At 34.9% G+C, this 20,530-nt stretch overlaps 1 protein-coding gene across 1 annotated transcript in view; it reads left to right on the top strand.

Moving 5' to 3' along the window:
• Window positions 1-20,530, top strand: part of Parpbp (PARP1 binding protein) — a 50,079-nt gene that overhangs the window by 10,897 nt on the left and 18,652 nt on the right. The window contains exons 3-6 of the mRNA XM_005322354.3: window positions 6,668-6,901; window positions 12,179-12,283; window positions 15,757-15,927; window positions 18,144-18,298. Of these exons, the coding sequence (XP_005322411.1) occupies window positions 6,668-6,901; window positions 12,179-12,283; window positions 15,757-15,927; window positions 18,144-18,298 (665 nt within the window). The remainder of the gene's footprint in view (window positions 1-6,667; window positions 6,902-12,178; window positions 12,284-15,756; window positions 15,928-18,143; window positions 18,299-20,530) is intronic.

Below are 20,530 nucleotides of genomic sequence, written 5' to 3'. Positions count from 1 at the left end.
CTCCAATAGGGATGATCTGTCTACCACGCTGGTGGGCCGCTGGGCCTGTTCTCCAGGTTGCAGGTCTGCCTACCTTGCAGGCGCAGGCGGTGGCTGTGCCCCTCCTTCAATTGGGGTGATCTTTCAACTAGGCTGGTATGCCGCTGCGCCCCTTCTCCAGGATGCGCGGTTTGCCTGCCTTGTGGGCGGCAGCTGGGCCCTTCCTCCGATTGGGGTGATGTGCCTACCACACCGGCGGGCCACTGGGCCTGTTCTGCCTTTCGGTAGCAGGTCTGCTTACCCTGCAGGCGTGGGCAGTGGTTCTACCCCTCGTCTAATTGGGGTGATGTGTCTACCATGCTGGCCGGCTGCTGGGCCTTATCTGGTGGTCGGTGGCAGGCTGGCCTGCCTACCTTGCAGGCACGGGCGGCGGCTCTGCTCCGCCCCTCCTCCAATTGGGGCGATGTGTCTACCATGCTGGAGGGCCGCTGGGCCTGCTCCGCCAGTCGGTCACAGGTCTTCCTTTGTAATTTGAATGCCTTTTGTTTTTCTCTTGCTAAGTGGCTCCAGCTGGGATTTATAGTTCCACAATGAATACAAGTGGTGCAAATGAGCATCCTTATCTTATTCCTGATCTTAGAAGGAAAGATACTTTTTCATGATTGAGTATGATGTTAACTGTGGGTTTGTCATATATGATCTTAAATGTGTTCAGATATATTCTTCTAGACTTAATTTATTCAGAGTTTTTATCATGACAGGCTGTTTTGTTTTGTCAAATGATTTTTTTTTTAAATCTTGAGATGACCATATCATTTTTGTCCTTCATTCTGTTAATTTTGGTGTATCATGTTTATAGATTTGCATGTGTTGAAACATCCTTACATCATTCAGATAAATCCCACTTGTCCATGGCGAATGATCCTTTTAATGTGCTGTTGAATTTGGTTTATTAGTATTTGGTTGAGGTTTTTTTGCATCTATTGTTCATCAGGAAGATATTTGCCTGCAGTTTTCTTTTCTCATCATATCTCTTTCTGGCTTTCATATTAGGACTCTTATTGTGCATTTGGAAGTATTCCTCTTATTTAATTTTTTGGAAAAGTTTTTAAGTACCCACGGAACATTATCCAGGATAGTTCATGTGTTAGGCTACAAATAGTCTTAATAAATCTAAGACTGAAACATCAAGTATGATTTCTGATCACAATGGTATAAAACTAGAAATCAATAATAGAATTTTGGAAAATTCACAAACCATTGGAATGAAAAAATAAACTGAACAACCACAGGGTCAAAGAAATTACAAGGGAAGTTTTAAAATATCTTCTAACAAACAAAAATGGAAACATAACAAAAAAATTCTGGGAAGGAGCCAAAGTAGTTCTAAGTGGGAAGTTTATACCAATAAATATTTACATCAAAAAACAAGATATCTCAAATAAACAGCCTAATGTACCTCAAATAACTAGACAATGAAGAACAAACTAAGCCCAAAGTTAGCAAAAGGAAGGAAATAATAAAGAATGGAGCTGAAATACTTGAGATAAAGACTAGAAAAACAACAGAAAAGATCAATGAAACTTAAGAGTTTGGCTTTTTAAAAAGATAAAATCAACAAACATTTAGCTAGACTAAGAATAAAAGAAATCATAAATGAAAGAAGAGACTTTACAAGTGATAATACAGAAGTATAAATGATCATTCCAAGCCCTGACCAGACTAATATGAACAATATACAACTGTGTAACCTAGAAGAAATACTCAGATGCCTTGATATATGCTAAATCATGATGAAATAGAAAATCTGAACAAACCAAATGACGTGAAATTGAATCCTGTAATAAAAAGTCTCCCATTAAAGAAAGGCCCCAAACCTGATGGCTTCACTGTGAATACTCCCAAACATTGAAAGAACTAATTTCAACCCTTCTCCATCTCTTCCAGAACACTGTAGAAGACATAATTCCAAACTTACTTTATGAGACTAGGACTTTTCTTAAATTCTCTGTTCATATCTTTGGCTTTTGACACCATCAAGTTGGTTTATCTTTGTATTGTTTGAAAGATTCTGTACATATTTTATATACTTTCCTTGTTTTACACTTTGTTCATGTTTTGTGGAGGCAAAATTTTACCTCTGCCCTTCTAGAGTTTTTCCACTAGACCTAAGAATTAAATTGGCAGAAGACAGATCAATAGGGTAAGTGCACACAGATTTATTTAATACAAGTCTTCATGTGACATGGGAGTCTTCATAAGGAAATGAAAACCCAGAAGAAAGTTCAAGTTGAACATTTATGTGTGGAATTTGACAGAGACTAATAAAATGAAAATGTGACATGGCAAAGAGATTGAGCCAGGTAGTTAATTGGATAGAGAAGAGGCTAGGAAGGTAAGGTTATTTAAAGAGACCTGTTCAGATTTCTCTTGGCCTCAAATTCCTTTGCTTGACGGTAAGAATGTTACTTTCCTTCTGGAATAGAGAGGACTTTTTAACATGGTAATTTAATCTGCTGTAAGAAACATTGGGAAGTTGAGAGTGGTCTTCTTGCATCTGCTCTTTATTAGTGCTTTTAGCCTAAGTTTTCAATATTCCAGAGCAGCATCATTTATAGTGGCATATCTTTATTCCCTGAGTAGCTTCCAGTGGCCTTCATTTGATCTACTTGAATTGAATGCATTTCACCAGCATTTATGTTGGAAATCTGTTGGTTCTTAGTCTGGTATGATCAAGTGCTCCTTTGCTGCTCCATTACATCTCCACATCAATTCCTAAAACTAGTGCACTTCATTTGTTTCCTTAAATTGTCTTCCCATTCATATTCTTATTCTCAATAGTAGATACCATTGTTCACTGGTCACTGAAAGAGACACCTAACACCCAAGGGTTATCCCAGAGTCCCTTTCCTTTGTTTCCCATTGCAACCCAAATCCAAGCCTTGCCAATTTGACTCCCAATGTAAAATTAAAGTGTCTGTCTTTAATAATCTGAAGAAATGACACCAAGGTAAGTAAGAGATTCTGAAGATATAATATAAATAGAACAGTATAGCAGGGGTTAAACCTTGGTGGCCATTTACTAGAAAATAGAGACATTAACGTGATGAAGTATCAATATTATATATGATTGAAGGCTGTTTTTCTGGAATCAAATCCTCTCATTTTAAAAGGATGAACATATTTTATCAACAAGCTAAGTAAAATATACTCTGAAGACGTTTAGTTGTCATAATAAAAATCTTGATAATATTGAAATATTCAACCAAAGACAGTTTTTATTCAGGGCGTGTGTATGTAAGCAGTAGTTCAGTGTCTTTTTCTGCTTGCTAATTTGCTGCTTGCCAATTTACTTAATTCACTGTGAAAGTTCAGATTCTAGGTGGGGAAGAGGAGAGGTGATTCTGACTGAACTTTTCACAGTTCACAATTGGGTGTGCATGTGTGCAGTGAGTGGTGTTGTTGTTTTGCAGTTCAGTTTTATTTAGCTCTATGGACACATCAGCGCAGCCACTGTCAATTATGCTCAGCCTTCCAGGCACTCAACAGTATAAAGCAACACACACACCCCTACATAATAGCATATGGTAATAGTAGGGTGGAGTGGGTTATATATATATATCCTTTACCTATATGTTTCATCCTTTGAATTCTTTTTACTTAAGTTCTCTTAAGTTTGAAAGCGTGAGTCCTACAGTGTGTCCTTACAACTGAATTTTATTACAACTAAACTCTTGAATACCTAGTAGAATTGTTAGTCTGTCATGTCATGTTTGTTTTATTAACTGCTTAAATGGAAGAAAAAGTATGTTACAATAATCTTTTGGTTTTATATTTTTCACATTCTTTTTGAGGGGGAATTTTTTTGGCTTGACTCATGACTCCAAAAGCTTTATATTGCTAAAAAGGTAACCTATAGATTCATTGAGGACTTGACTTTACTATATGGCAAATATACATAACTTCTTTAGTTGGCAAATAGTATTGTGGTCTTTTCTTTCTTTGGAAATGATTTCGTAGTTTGAATCTCTCTGGAAATTACGTTATATTGAATATTTTTCACCTTATATGCTCGTACTAAGAAGGTTTCAAATGTTTCATTTTGTGAAATAGACAAAGGTATCAGTTTTATTACTTCATGGAAAGCAATCTCAGCATCTGTGGTAGACTTGTCACATTTGAAAATGACCTAATAGTGACCCAAGAAATGAGAAGAAAGAGGTTTTAAATTTTTATTGTATTTATGTACCACCCTTCCCCCAACAATTATTTTACTTAGAGTAGGAAAAGAGAAAGGAAATTGACATTTTTTATTCTACCATTTATCAGGTATTATTTTATTTGTACAATCTCATTTTTTAACCAAGGAAACTGGTCACACTATGGTTTAATGCTCTTTACTAGCAAGCAAGGTCAATAACCAAGGTCACACAATTAATTAGTGGTCTTTAATAGACCTGCTATCTTTCATACTAACAACAAAAGTTTCATAATTCAAAAGTGTAAATTTTATTTACATTTTGAATTATTTTGAATTATTATAAAGTAACTGATATAATATATAATCAGAGTACAAGTGCTCTGAAAAATGTGTAACTCTTTCTTTGCTCATTTAATTCTTATGAAATACAATCCTTAGGTCCATCAGAGAATTAAAGAATTGAACATTTTGAACTTCCTTCATATATTAGCCAGCTGGCGTGTTCTCCTACCAAAACATTTTCTGATTTGACCACAGACTCTCTCAATCAGTTGTTACTGGTTTGAATAATAGAATATGCTGTCATGGTGGGCACCTGATCATGAAAACTGATATCTGGAGTGCATTTTTATTTGGATTTAAAATGTTTTTACTGTCCCAGTATAAACACTGTTAATCTAGTCAAAACCTTTTCTCACAAGATGAAGAGCTTGCATGGTTTTATTTTAACTGGTTGTATTCAACAGAGTGAGAATAAATTGTACATTTACATTAGGCAAAAATCTTAATTGATTTTAAACATGAAGAATGTCATACCAACAACAGTTTTAGAAATTTTGGAGATAAAATAAGTGAGTTTTGAAACTCTAAGTATCTGGATTTATTTAATTTAATACCACTTGGAAATATTCTGGACTGTAAGCTTTCTGGAATTGGGAATTTAAGTGTCCAATTTTTGATGCAGTGCTGGGAAGTTACAAATCTGTCTTATGTTTAGGTTTGAGAATTACTGATTTGTTTTGGTTGTTCATTGAATTAGCTTCATAGACAATAGTGAATTTTCATATTCCTGGTATAATAGGTTCCTATCCTAAGGACAACAGGATGATTTTCTTAGTCGTCTCCAGATGAAAAAGTAGAGTTAATTATTTTAAGACACCTTGTCATAAATTTGGATAGTAAGTAGCAAATGTGACTGATTATCATAAAAGATATGAAGATAAAGATTTCAATGCATCAAATATATAGAAAATGTGGGTTGGGTGTGTTGATTTCTTTTTATTATTCTTCATTGTATAAAGATGGTGTTAACAATTTAGTTTCAGTGAATTATGCAGTTCTTAATTATCCTCCCATCTTCAAATGGGTTTAGTGGAAAGGGCTTGGTATTAGCAGAAACTACTAATATATTAAGGGAACATAACAATTGAAGATAGCACATATTACATTTTACAAAATCACATATGAATACTGAAACATTTGTTATTCATGCTACGTTGGAAAGAAACAAATTTTTACTGAATGAAAGCTGGCACTTTTTAGTCGTCAGTGTTATTAATATGTAGAGTATTAATGTAGGAAAAGAATGCATGCAGTCCCTAAAAAACCAAAACCTTCAGCATGTCCAATGAGAGAATTTATCATGTAGATATTGACGAAGAGACTTTAAATAAATTTTTGTTGTTAGATAAAGTACTGACACACAAACATGTTGATAACATTAGTGGGTCTCTAAGTAACTATAAGTCACTGTAGCCAGGTTACAATCTGTTGTATTTCATTCAGGAAAATTAGAAAGTCAAAATAGAGAAAGCAAAAGAATATTTTGCCTGATTAGAAACATCTGAGAACCTATAGAAAAAAACCTGACTTTTGCTTTTTAACGCTTATTTGTTACAGTTTAGTGTGTCTATAAACAGGGAAGAATCAAAATTATTTTCAAGCCCTAGGTTTTAGCACTGATATTTTGTTTACCCTCCAACACTAGTGGAATGAAACATCATTTTGAAAAAACTCCTAAGACCATATTTTCAAGACATTGAAACCTTGTGTTGTGTAGGAATCATTATGACGTTAGCAATTTTTAATAAAAGATTAAAGATATATTAGGTAAGGCTGCAGATCCATGTTGCTCAGTGGTAGAGGGTTTGCCTAACATGTGAGGTCCTGAGTTCAATTCCCAGGACTGTAAAACAAAACAAAACAGCAAAAACTCATTAATTAAAAGGAAGTAAATATTACAGCAACAAATGTTTCCCAGTCAGTAGTACTTTAAGGACTGATCACTGCCCACTCCTCCTTTGACCCTGAGTAGAAGAAATCCAGTGAAATTTAGGAAATAAGTCTATGACTCTGTTTACCAGTTTTGTCGTGTGCAAGTTTTGCCTCATCAAAATTTTATGTGCATTTCCCATCTTAATTATAAGTTAATGAATATATTGGCACCCAACTTTATCCTTTTTTTCCTCTTGGCATCATCTCTTTCAGCACTATGAAGAATTTACAGTCTCTCTCAGTGATGTTTTAATGACATGGAAATTCTTACTACATGAGAAATTAAACTTACCCATTGAAGATATGGAAGTGGTTGACCATTATGAAGACATTAAGAAGACTTATGATGATTTTTTGACGAATAGTAATATGGTAGATCTGATCGACATTTATAAAAAATGTAGGATTTTGACTTCTAATTGTGAAAATAATGACATGATATCCCCCGTAAGTATTTTTAAAAATAATCCTATTTTAATAGAACTAAATTTCAGCTAGGCTACTTTTATATATGTATATGTACATATGTATTTATTTATTGGTATTGGGGATTGAATCCCAAGGGTGTTACCACCAACCTACATCCCAAGCCCTTTTTATTTTTTTATTTTGACACAGTGTCCCACTGAGTTATTTAGGGTCTTGCTAAGTTGCTGAGGCTGGCTTTGAACTTGCAGTCCTCCTGCCTGGAGTAGCTGAGATTACAAACATGCACCATTAAATCATAGTTACACAGTTATAGTAATTTGAGGAAGAATCTGAAAGAAGGCAGAGAATATAGTCTTTGTTCTGGTTAGTAACATGTTCGGAGAAAAACAAAAGCTCTAGTAATTTGATAATGTTTTTGCTTTGGTGATCATGTTAAGAATGGAAAATTTAGGTACCTGAAAGCTAGTTATTATTTGAAAGAAATATTTTTGTGATAAATTTTGTTAAACTTGTGTTATTATTTGGTTGCTATAACACTTTTTTATTAGATCAAAAAATATTGTGACATATCAGTACCAAATGCATGTTTTTTTTTTTTTTAATTATGTCAAGGATTGCTTTTCTAAAATGTATTTTTTCTTGGTTGAATGTGCATCTGTTATTCAGTGTATGTTATATGAATGACTATTATGGTTTTTCTCTTATGGATTAATAATATTTTATTTTGTGATGGGAGTGTCATTTATCTTATAAGAATAGTATGGGGCAATATGTGTGAGATATAGATTTCTTTTTTTTTGTACAACCATAGTTATTTTTTAATAGAATATAAATTAAAAAATTAAATACAGTAGCATCCCTTGCAGTTTGGTTTTGTTTACATTAGAATTTATGAATCATTTTTTAGAATATGTTCACCTGTATCTAATTTTTTAAAAGCATTGAAGGTGCTCTTTATTTTAAGATTTACTGAATGCTATAAAGCAGTGGTTAAATAGTAGTAATAGCTAAATAAGTGTAGCTGGAATTAGAAGAAGATGTTTACTATATTTTATAAGATAGTTTGAATACTTTGTAAATATTTCCATATGGTAATATTGTTTTAGCTGTTTATAATGGAAATTTCTACTAAAAAAGTGAGTTAGAAAAAAATAGAAGCTTATCTCACTCCTAAAAGATGTTGAAATATATGCAACTAGGACTGATGTGATATTTCTTGGTTATCAGATCCAGGCTTTTCCTGTCATGCTGCTTTCCCCATCTCATGTTCCATCTTAATTCTTGTCCTCTGTCCTCAAGACCACCTACCTCATGGTTCAGGATGACCACTGAAGCTCCAGACATTGTATCAGCATTCTTTGCTACAGGAAGTAGTAAGAGGGAACAGCAATCTCCTTTTAGGGAGACATAGCTCTTTTGCTTCCATTTTGGTTAGTCACATGGGCACTCCAAGCTGAGGGAGGGTGGAGAAGATAGTCATTATTCTGGGTAGTAACATGCAAGGATAAAATAGATCATGGAGTTGGAGAGTTGGCAGTTTGTTATCTTTGCCTCACTGGGCTCCATGGAGGCCTCTGCTTATAACTTCCTCAAAATGTGTTGCCCACGTGCATGTTCATCCCACACATGCACATCCACAGTGTGGTAAGGGTACTTGCAAGTGGAGATAGTTCACTTAGTAAATTCTCCCCTAGCTGTACTTTTTTTGCTTGCTTGTTGAGGTGATTTTTTACTACTTTTTACTACTTTACTTTTTGAGAGGCTAATCATATATAAGCATTGAGTTGTAGAAACAAGAAAGAAGATCAACCAGCACTAGTGTGATATAACTGAGGATTTTAGGCACATTGTTTTCATCCTGTGCCTTGTCCCTGTCTGAGTTTTCTAAAAAGCTTCCTCATTTGAGTGTATTAACCTGTAGTATGAGATTTATAAGGTGCACATTTGGGTTGTCTGTGAGGGAGGTGGTCTCCAAATAGTAACATATCTCCCTTGAAGGACACCAGGAATGAAAATTGAAACTGCTAAAATGTAGTGCATGAAGAAATTTTCTATATTTAAACTCTGAAACATTAATAGTTTGGTCTTTGATATTTATGCTTGCTCTAAGGAAATTTCTAGTAAGGAAAAAATGGACAGATGTATTTCTCAAAAATGTACTAAATATAACACTAATTTATGCTTAAGTGCCTTTAAACTTATATATTAGACTATTCCAAATGATTCTGAATTTTCATTACCATAATAAAATTTATTTGCTTCTTATTATAGCTTAAATAAGGCAGGAATTATGAGGAATTAGGATAAAGCTAAGACAGCAACCTGTAAACTTGAAGCATTCCCCTTTCACCTTCGTTTTCTGGTTTATAATTCCTCTCCTGAGGACTATGGTTGCAGCGCCGTAGGCATCTGGAAGCAGACAAGGTTTGGTTCTAGCTGGAGTGGAAGTGGAGATTTGGTGAACAGCTTGCTTTCTCATGAACTAGTGGGTATCTGAAAGATAGCGTCAGATCTGGGGTGAGGAGCAGAAGAGCTTAACCACAGAGACTTTTGGATCCTCTGAGCAAGGTCAGCAAATATCTTCTGTGAGTATGCCCAGATTCCCTGTCCTTCTAGGCAAGAAGGAGCAGATGGGTGGGCTTGCTTCCTGGTGAGGCTTGGGAGAACATGGGACTTCGTTCGCTTCGACAGCCTCTTTTTTTCTCCCACTGCTGTGCCATAGAAGACATTTCACCTTCCATTACTTGCAGAGCTGTCATGTTAGAGCTGAGCCCCAAACTGCCAGTGAAGAAAATCAACAAACCATCTTCAGGTTACCAGCAGCCAGAGAAGGATAGGTCAGCTGACAACATACCTGCCCAACAGAACAGAGCTGCTAGAGGGGAATGACAACTTGAATATACATAATTATTAGGTACTTAAGGAAACTCAAGGATAGCAGCCACACATAAGACTTCCTAGATTTTGCAAACAACAAACTCCAAACCAAAAACAAGCCACATCTACAGGGCTTCAGTGTGGGTGGTGTGGCACCAGGAATATATCAGGGTGTTGGGCTGAAGGACTACACTGGCACTGGTGGGTGCGACCCGCAGTTGCCCAGGCAGCCGGGGAAGTGGTATTGGAGCCCAAGGCCCAGCTTCTGGGGCTGAACTCTGAGTAGGAAGGGACTTCTTGAGAAAGCTCAGAAAACACAGCACTCCTGAGGAAGCAGCCCCTAGTTGGAACCTGAGACCACCAGGCGATTCTTCTAACCTTTGTTAAGGGAGATCCAGAGCGTGGGTCCCCCATGCCTGCAGGGGTCAGCTCTGCAGCCACCTCCAGAAAGAGGAGGCCTTGCATGATCTAGGCCTCCAACAGGTGCAGTGGGCAGTTAGGGCCACCAGACCTCCTCACTCCTAGGGAAGATCTTACCCTGTCGGCCTCAGCCCAGCATCTTGGGCAGAAGCAGAAGCCCAAGCCCTTCAGTTTAACCCAGAAAACTGCCAGCAAACCTCCAAAGTCCTCATGTCTTAGAGACACCTGTCTTTGTGGACACCTTGTGGTTACTAAATACAAAGCAAGATTTTGTTCTTATAAATGTTTGTCCCGTGTTGTGCCCTGGTTCCAAACTTTATCCACAAACATTTGTTTTTCTCTTCCCCCAAAAAACAAACAAACAAAAAGCTTTTTAACCCCAACCCTTCCTCTGCTGCTTTTGGGTCCCTCTTTCAGGTATGTGGACAGGTGGGCTGGCTCTCCTCAGGCATGCAGATAAAAGCCTTTCGCTAGAGAGGGATCAAAAGGACTAAATGTGATAAATGTTATCACAGACTGGATTGATAAAATAGTATATAATAGATTGTAGGGACATGTAAGGTCTAGGGTGTTCTGTTTTAAGAGATGGATAAAAGCTTTATTCTCAAAGCTGCAGGTGTTGGGGGGAAGTATTCAGCCTCAAGAATTCCATTCTCCTTGGAAGTACCTGCATTTCTTTGGAGGCTTTCAACAGAGAGAATGAAATAACTCACAAAGAGGAATTAGATGCAGGCTAGTATTTCATCAACTGATGTTCTGAGTATGATAAGAATTTATTCTTTGTGTAAGATGTCTCCACCTTTGTGACTTTTATGAGCTAGTTCTTCCTCTATAAGCTATTACAGAGGTTCATTCCCCTCCCCACCCTTTTTTTTAGCAATTACCAGGTTATAAAATTATCATGCTTATATAAGTGATAAAAGCTTATTAATTTTTCAAATAAAGCATGAGAGTATGAAGCAGGAAAAGTTGTTTAACTACATACAGATAAATACTTCAGAGTAACTCCTATTCTTTTTGAAAAATAAGCCATTTTTATGAGAATTTTTAAAAAAAGAAGATAAAAACAAATTTAAAATCAAGTTAGTATCCTGAAAATCAAGGACAATAAATTTTTTTATTTGTCTGATTTTAATTTGTGCATTATAATTACATGTGATAGTGAATTCATTTATACATGCACACAATAAAACAATATAATTTGGTCAGTACCTCCCATTTTCTTCTCCCTCCTCCAGATTTCCTTCCTCTATCCATCTCCGTTCTATTTGCATGAGGTTCACCCCTTAAGTGCCATCCATTCTCCTGCAAAAGACATCATTTTATTCTTTATGGCTAGATAAAACTCCATGATATATATACTGCATTTTCTTTATTCAGGCACAATAAAAATTTAAAGTACAGAATAAATACAACATTATGAAATAAAGGAAAAGAAACTTGGAGGTTAAATCTAGAGGAATTAACATGAAAATGATAGTACTCCAAGGAAGGAAAACAGATGCATATGAGGGCATAATTAAATATGTATATTTGTTATAATAAACAGTTTCCTTAGCTGGGAGACCCAACTCTGCTAATGATGAGTATTTAACAGTTCCAGGCTATATTGATGAGAAAATATGTGCCTCTTCACATTCTGGTGAAATTCCTGAACTCTTAAGGATAATGATGACTCTTACTAGTTTCTTTATTTAACTCTAATTTATCCTTTAATTATAATTTAAATATAAATTTGTTATTTAACAAAAATTTTAATTCCATGCCCTGAAGGAAGAGGACCTGCAAATCTTATCCTTGATCAAGATTGTCATTTATCAGTCAAGTTGAAGGATTTATGAAATATGAAAAAGAATATCATATGCTAATATCTCATATGAAGAATTCCATGTATAGTCAATAACTGCCAACAAATATCAAGTAATATTCTGCACTGGAATATCAGTGACATTATGTGTGAATTTTTTTTTTATTAGTAATACCCTATATTTTCTGCAGATTCAACTACTGGATTTTCTCTGTGGCAAAGAGCATGCAGGAGATGATGAAAATGATCTTTTTATGCCAATGTCACCGGTAAAACACAACCAGGATCATGAAAAGGTATTGATAGATTAGTAAATTAAAGCAGAATATGAGCCCCTTCAAATCACTATGTATTTGATGGTTCATTTGAGCTATTAATGTTTTGTTCTTTTAAAATTTTTATAAGTTTTCAGTTTGTTGAAATAAACTATTTGCAAAAATTTTAATACACTGGAGTCTAGAGAAAGAGCCTGATACTAATCAGGTTATTCATGGTTTGAGGCCAAGGCAACTTCCACTAAGCAAAAATAAGTATCATTCAAAGAATCAGAAAAATAGGTGAACTTTCAGTTATCAGTTTCTGCACCTCACATATACTATTTTAGATGTGTGATTCTTGGGAGAACATGTTTTATTGAAAAATCTGGCCTGTATCCTTCGAAGTAATACAAATGATGTCCTACCTATGATTAAGAGTTCTGACCACAGGTTTTGCTGTGGAAACGAATTACAGAACATTAGAGCCACATACAGGTTTGGTCTAATACAACTTGCTTTCAGCTGCATGTTATGCTAGGTATCTGATTACATGTAGTGACCCCCACTGACCATGGGAATTATATTTATAGAAGTTTCTATGATTAATTAAATCACCATTGACAAGAGTTAGAGAGTATTGGGAAAAATAGTAAAATTATATTTAACATACTTTAAAAAATATGGTGTATAAAAGATCTAGAGTGCACCTACTTGTATAACCAACTGCTGCATTAAGTCAACACATTGGTGAATTACCTTCTTAATTTTTCAGAAAACTTTTCTGAGATTGATTCTTCCAGAAGACCTATATTTTACAGATTGTACTTTTAAAAACATATTTTATTACTGCCTTCAAGTAAATACCTGCATTCTGGATTTAATTTAGTTTAGTTTTTTTTATGTGTGTCTGATTTTATTTCTATCCTTTGCACCTTATCTCTAAAATTCTTCACCATATACTTCCTGCAAATTAGGGATGACCACAGTATCACTTATCATATAAAGAAAACTTAAATACCCATTAACATAATTTTACTACCTTTCTACTCCAGTTTCAGCATTTGTCCCCAAAATGGTTTTATATCTCTTTAGACTCTTAATTTAAAGAATTCCCCTCATCATTTTGTTTCTTCCTTTTTAATTATCTGATGAATACTCTGGTAATATTTAACTTGTTCTTTTATTTGCTTTCTGTCTGTCTGTCTGTCTGTCTCTCTCTCTTTTAATTTTTTGGTACTAGGTATTGAACCCAGGGGTTCTTTATCCCTGATCTACACCCCAGTCCTTTTTATTGGTTTTGTTGTTTTTGAGATAGGGGTTGCTAAGTTGCTGAGGCTGGCTTTGGACTTCTAATCCTCCTCCCTCAGCCTCCTGAGTCACTGAGATTATAGGCACATGCCATTATGCCCAGCTACTTGCTGTAATTCTAATAAACTGGAAGTTAGAAGTTTAAATTTGGGCTTAATATTTTTTTTTAAAGAGAGAGTGAGAGAGGAGAGAGACAGAGAGAATTTTTAATATTTATTTTTTAGTTCTCGGCGGACACAACATCTTTGTTGGTATGTGGTGCTGAGGATCCAACCCGGGCCGAACGCATGCCAGGCGAGCGCGCTACCGCTTGAGCCACATCCCCAGCCCCTGGGCTTAATATTTTTTAAGAAATAGTTTATAACCGATGTGGAGAATTTCATTTTGTATCACTTCAGGAGGCACAAACAGGCTGCCCCAAATTGTTTCTTTGTGTTAATCCTATGCTTTTTATCTTTTGCTTCCTGGGACTGTCTTTTCTAGGAGAATTTTATCTTACTAGTTAGCTGGTGGATTTGATTTTCTGAGGGCCATTAAAGTTAGAGCTACATTGACAGCTCTGAAGTTTCTAATTTTTCTTTTCAGAAGGTATTTTTGGAAGTCAATATATTTCTATTGAAAGGCTAAAGTTACTTTTTTGGGCTATGGTCTTGCCAAGATATACTTTGATCACCAAATTTGCTTACACCAAAATCTTCAAATAGAAGAATGGAATGAATTTAAGAAACAATATTTTTGTTTCTTTATTTTATTTTTCCTAAAGTGTTAAACTACTGTTTTAGAATTCTGAGTAATGAAGGGAAAACGATTAAAGAGCCCCCCCAAATCATTACTTAAATAAAAAATTCTATGAGTATATCTGTTCTAATCCAACTTATTGTTATTATTATTATTATTATTTTTGGCAAATGTAAACATGTATCTGTTAACCAAGGAGGCAAAAAAATACCTGTACAAATTGCAAATTTTTTTATTTTAGAAAAACTTTGTTCAAACTGAGATTGAATATCAGCATTTCAGTAAGAATTAAGGGATAGGAAAAGCAACTTGGAACTGTCAGAAAGCTTAAATAAAATTGTCCAATTTCTAAACAAATCTCACAAATATTTTGTGGTATGGATGGAATTAGTTTATTAAACAAATAAATAGAACAGTATCCTTATTTTGGGTATCTTGGAAAAGCTTCAGTTTTGTGGATTTTGTTAATTTAAGCCCTTGCTTCTGGACATCATAACTGTACTCATGTGGACTGCTTTTACAGAGAGCCTCTTTAAAACCCACTTGCACATACAAGAGCAGGGAAACCATAACTGCCGTGTTATTTGACCATAATGATGGGGATAGATGTCCAATTCAGCCATGAGTTAAAAGAAACACTCCGTCTGTGAGGACTCCAAGATGTTTTCTCCTGATGTTTGCCCAGGATCACAGATCAGAAATTTAGAATATTTTTAGCCTTAAAGAGTAAGTTGTAAATGTGGATATATATACACACATACACAAGACTTGATGCCTCTGTCAAGTTCTCCTTAATCTTATTTTTTGCTTCAATAGTCTGTAACTCTGCATGATACCAGTAAATATCAGCATCAACTGAATGCTATTATTTAACATTTAGTTAAATCTCTTCATTTTCAATATCTACCAGTTCTCAAAACTTAAACATTTAACTTTAGTCCTTAAATCTGGCATTTAAGGAATGTAGCTATCGGAACAAATAGAGCCAGTTGGTTCGTGGTCTAAGCTTCTGAAATTTTATTATTGGCTATTATTTAGTGGCTGATGTATGCAAGAGAATTAGAAATGCAGATTTGAACTGTATCTTTTGTATCATTTTTTAACAGTCATTTTCCAATAATTATAATAATTACTATGTACTCATGGTTTCTTATTGTCAGTGAGTTTATTTATAAGAAAGAATATGTTGACTATGCAACCTAAGGTTTCAGTTTATATACAATTCTCATTTCCTAAAGAACTGTGAAGTATTGTGATTAAATCATCATATGTATTCTTTTTATTTGTTCTTTTTAAATATACGTGACATTAGAGTATATTTCAACATGCTATGCATACATGTATTATTCTTGTGGTTGTACATGATGTGGAGATTCACTGTGGTGTATTTATATATGTACTACTATACATTGAAAATATTTAGAATAACTGCAATAAAGAAAATAACTGAATATTTTATTGTACAGGTACAGCTACTAGCAAAGAAAGTTATCTTTTCATATTTAAGCCTGCTAGTAAATTCAAAGAATGACCTGGCTCTGGCTCATATTCTCAATATTCCTGATAGAGGACTTGGAAGAGAAGCCTTCACTGATTTGAAACATGCTGCTCAAGAGAAACAGATGTCTATCTATTTGGTATGGAAATGTTATATTGTCATGATTGTGTGAAGACTCTTTGAGCAGTGGGTTCATAAACCCTGATATAGAGTTCTTTTTTTTCCTCTTTGCACATTTTTTATTGTTGCATTATAGTTGTAAATAATGATGGAGTTTGTTGCTGCATACTCATACATGCACACAATATGACCATGTATTTTGGCCAGTATCACTCCCCAGCACTTTCCACTTCCTTTCTCTCCTCCATACCCCTGGATTTTTTTGTGATATTTTCACCCATCCTCCTTTCTTTTCCTTTTCTCTCTCTACTTTTCATATATGAGAGAAAACATAAAGCCCTTGACCTTCTGGGTTTGGCGCTTAACATAATATTCTCAAGTTCCATCCATTTTCCTGCAGTTGACATAATTTTGTTTTTCTTTATGGCTAAGTAAAACTCCTTTTGTGTGTGTGTGTGTGTGTGTGTGTGTGTGTGTGTGACAATTTCTTTAGTCATTCATCCATTGATAGACACGTAGGCTGGTTCCATAGTTTGGCTATTGTGCTGCTATAAACATGGGTATGTAAGATGACTTTAATTCTTTAGGATAAATACTGAGGAGTGGTATATTTGAGTCATATGGTGGTTCCATGCCTAGTCTTTTGAGGAACTTCCATTCTAATTTCCAAAGTGGTTGTACTAATTTACAATTCCACCAACAGTGAAAAGTATTCCTTTTTCCCCATATCCTCCCCAGCATTTATTATTATTTGTATTCTTGATGATTGCCATTCTGATTGGAGTGAGGTGAAATCTCATTTTAGTTTTGATTTCCCTAATTGCTAATGATCTTGAACATTTCTTCATATATTTGTTGATCATTTTTATTTCTTCTTTTGAGAAGTATCTGTTTAGTTCATTTTTTTTTTAAGTTTTTTAATCCTTTGGCAGAAAACTAGCTAGCAAAGTTTTTCTCCCATTCTGCAGGTTATCACTTTACATTCCTAATTATTTCCTTTGCTGTGCGGAAGCATTTTAATTTGATGCCATCCTAATTATTAATTCTTGGCATTGTTCCTGAACTTTAGGGATCTGATGTAGAGTTCTTATGATTATGATGAAACAACTTTTAATCAATCAATTCATGTTCTATCTCTGTATTTGAAAACCAATGGTATTTTTATTTTTTACTATTTTCTTCATGTTTGGCAAGGGAGAAATTCTCTAAAGCACCGTTTAACTACATGTGTTCTGTAGAGTCCTAGCCTTGGTAAATTCTTCTCGTATAAATGTTTCCAAGGCCATAAATTTCAGAAATAGTATATTCCCCGTTGGTAATTCATAATGCATGTTTATGTATGAAGAACTCTGAGAAGTTCCTTCATAAAGAAGTCTGCTTCTTAAGAAGTTAACCTGGGACTGGGGTTGTGGCTTAGTGGTGCAGTGCTTGCCTAGCATGTGTGAAGCACTGGGTTTGATCCTCAGCACCGCCTGAAAAATAAACAAAGATATTGTGTCCATTTATAACTAAAAAGATTTTTTTTTTAAAAGAAGTTAACCTTATTATTTAATCTGTTATTTTCTAAGTTATTTCACCATGGAGCTTTCTCCCAAATTATTGGTATTTCATAGAGTTTGTCTTTCTTGGGGTAATGCTTTGGAAAATGCATCTACTAAACATTTTTTCTTTGATGGAGACATTCTTATGTTTAACCATCACATACATATTTTATCTTTGTTAAGAAAAAGCATTTTACACATGATCAAATAGTCTAGGATGCAAGATGTAGTTGGAACTTAGTGGCTATCTAGTCTAAATATTTATTTTATAAGAAAGGTAAAGAAAAAGTTTGGAAATGCTGAATTGCCAGACAATTCATAGTAGATTAGTTGACAATGAAAACAAGTTTGTTCTTCATAATGGTTCCAGGAGTCTGACATCAGTTCAGGAATGTCAACAAATTCTTTATAGTCAATGACCTGTTCTTATGAATGTGAAGATGATCTTTAGTCCTTAATTTACTCTCTGACTTAGCCCATCAGCCTCCACCTGAGCTGGGCATTATTGCTCCAACCTTGGTGCTTGAATTCTGCCTGGCACTTGTTTCTTTGGTTAATGAAGAGTGGTATGAGCCGTAAATTGTGCTTCATTTTAACTGTATTCCTAAATCTACATAGATCTAGCTTCAAAAGATAAACTGTAGCTTTTTGCTTAATCATTAAACATGAGTAAACTCTTTGTTTCCACTCACAGATGGCTACATCCTTTATTAGAACATTAGAACTTGGAGGGAAAGGCTATGCACCATCACCATCTGATCCTTTAAGGAAACATGTAAAGGGACTGTCTAATTTTATTCATTTAATTGACAAATTAAATGAGATTCTCGGAGAAGTATCAAGTCCAAGGTAATAATTTTTCATAAATTACAAATTTGTCTTATTAGCCTATCTTTAAAACTTCACAAAAATCACAGGTAGGAATGATAGATATCAAAATGATCAAGCGTTAGGCCAAAAAATGGAGAGGAAAAGCAAAATAGATGAATAAATTATTGTATGCCTTGCTGTCATTCTTATATTTTTACCAAAATTAAAAGTACATCCAAACTAACTTAGATTAATAAAAAAGTATTAATATTAATATTTTTATCTAGAAGAAACAGATTTTTGAAGACTAGAAATAGCCAAATAGATATAATTCCTTTAAACTTTTAATTTAGTGTTGAAGGAAACCGGTACTAAGAATGAATAAGAAAATTAAAAAATATGATGAATTCTCTATTCTGTTTTATACTGGTTATCTTTTATTTTCTAATGTGTAAATCTTTGGTTCATCTGTCATTTGTTTATATGATATTAGAAATAAGAGGGTTTTTTTAATCTCAGACTTGCATTTGTAATATAGATATATTAGATGATAAATTTTAAAGAAAAATTTTGGAAGTTAGAAGTGGAATGTACATGCTTACAATTATGGTGGACTCCTGTGGTTTTGATTGTTATTCCATAGCATGGCTCTAATAAAAATAGCTGCTGGGCTGGGGATGTGGCTCAAGCGGTAGCGCGCTCGCCTGTCATGCGTGCTGCCCTGGTTTGATCGTCAGCACCACATACAAACAAAGATGTTGTGTCTGCTGAAAACTAAAAAATAAATATTAAAATTCTCTCTCTCTCCTCTTTCTCTCTCTCTCTCTCTTAAAAAATTAAAAATTAATAAAAATAGCTGATATTTATTGAACGCTAATTGTGTAAGACATTGTGCTAAACACTTTATGTAAACTTGAAGACGTTGCCCAGGGGTGTGGACAACCTATTGGGCTTCATTGTTAATTTATTTTGTTTTATTCTCTCTACTTGGACTTTAGCCACAATCTAAAGAAAATAAGAAAAAGCAAGACACCATCTCTTCTGTTTCTTCCAGTTCCTTCTTCCTTTTACAGCTCAAATTCTTGAAGAAAATGCTATTTTTTAATACTTTGCTATTTCTAGTTATTTAATGTGCATTTCTCAGGAGACAGTAAGCTCTTTGAGGGTTTATTGGTTTTCTTTACTAATATTTCTGGCACAGAGCAGACATTCAGTATTCATTTCCTTTCTTATACTTGACCAACTCATACCTGTTCATGTTTCCCAAAGCTCTTCTGCCTATAAGCTTTTGTGATCATCTGGTTGTTATTGTCTTTGGACTCTTTTGAGTCCGTATATATGATTACTGTCTTGAACTCTTTTTTTTCCCTCATAACATCTAAGATACTATTCTCTTATTTTCTAGCCCCCTTTCATTACATTATGCAAATTCTTCCAAATCTATATTTCAGTGAAATCCAGACTTCTTTCCTGATTTTTAGAGATATATCTTCAACTGTCTTTGAGGTAGTACCTCAAAGGCAGCTCAAACCTAACATGTCTCAAACTACATCTTAATCTTTCCCTGGAAAGGTGTTTCTTCTAAAGTGGTGAAGCCTTTGTCCTTTCTCTATCTCCTGGTTCACCTAGATCTACCAACTCCTCTTCTGTGACACTTTTTGTATTCTTCTTCCTCATCTCTATTCCTGTAGCTGCCATCTTATTTCCAGTCTTTATGCTGTCTGTTTTAGACTTTAATTCTTTCTGGACTTTTTTGCCAGTCTCTGAGTTGTCCATTCTGCTTTCAGTCTTGCTTTGCTCCATCCTGTTAATCTTATTGCTACCAGAATGATCTTCCTGAAGCAGTGAATGTTAAGCCCATGACTAAGACCTTCAATGATGGCATAGTAGGTATAGGGTAAAGCCCCAGGAATCTCAGTGAGGTATGCAAAATTGTATATAGTCAGATTCCTGCCTGTCTTCACTCTTGGTCTCTATCCTTTTTGTCTCTCAACCTTAAAACTTGGAAATAAAAATATATTTAACTCTTGTATCTGAGGATAAGTTTGTATAGTGACCTTGTAATAGGGGAGTTATAGTCACCTTTCAGCCCATGGAAGAATGGGAATAGACATGGGAGAAAAGGGCGGGGGGGAGAATTGATTCTCACATTCATCACTCTTGCCAGCTTTTCATGAGGCCATCTTAGCTGTAGTTGGCTGCATTTCTACACTTTGCCAGTAGGTGCCACCGCAAAATGCATACCATACCTTCACCTGAAAAAAATGTCCT

This window comes from Ictidomys tridecemlineatus, chromosome 6 (assembly GCF_052094955.1).
Source record: "Ictidomys tridecemlineatus isolate mIctTri1 chromosome 6, mIctTri1.hap1, whole genome shotgun sequence".
Taxonomy (NCBI): Eukaryota; Metazoa; Chordata; class Mammalia; order Rodentia; family Sciuridae; genus Ictidomys; species Ictidomys tridecemlineatus.
Note: the sequence above shows the minus strand (reverse complement) of the source record. Positions and strands in the feature narration are given on the sequence as shown.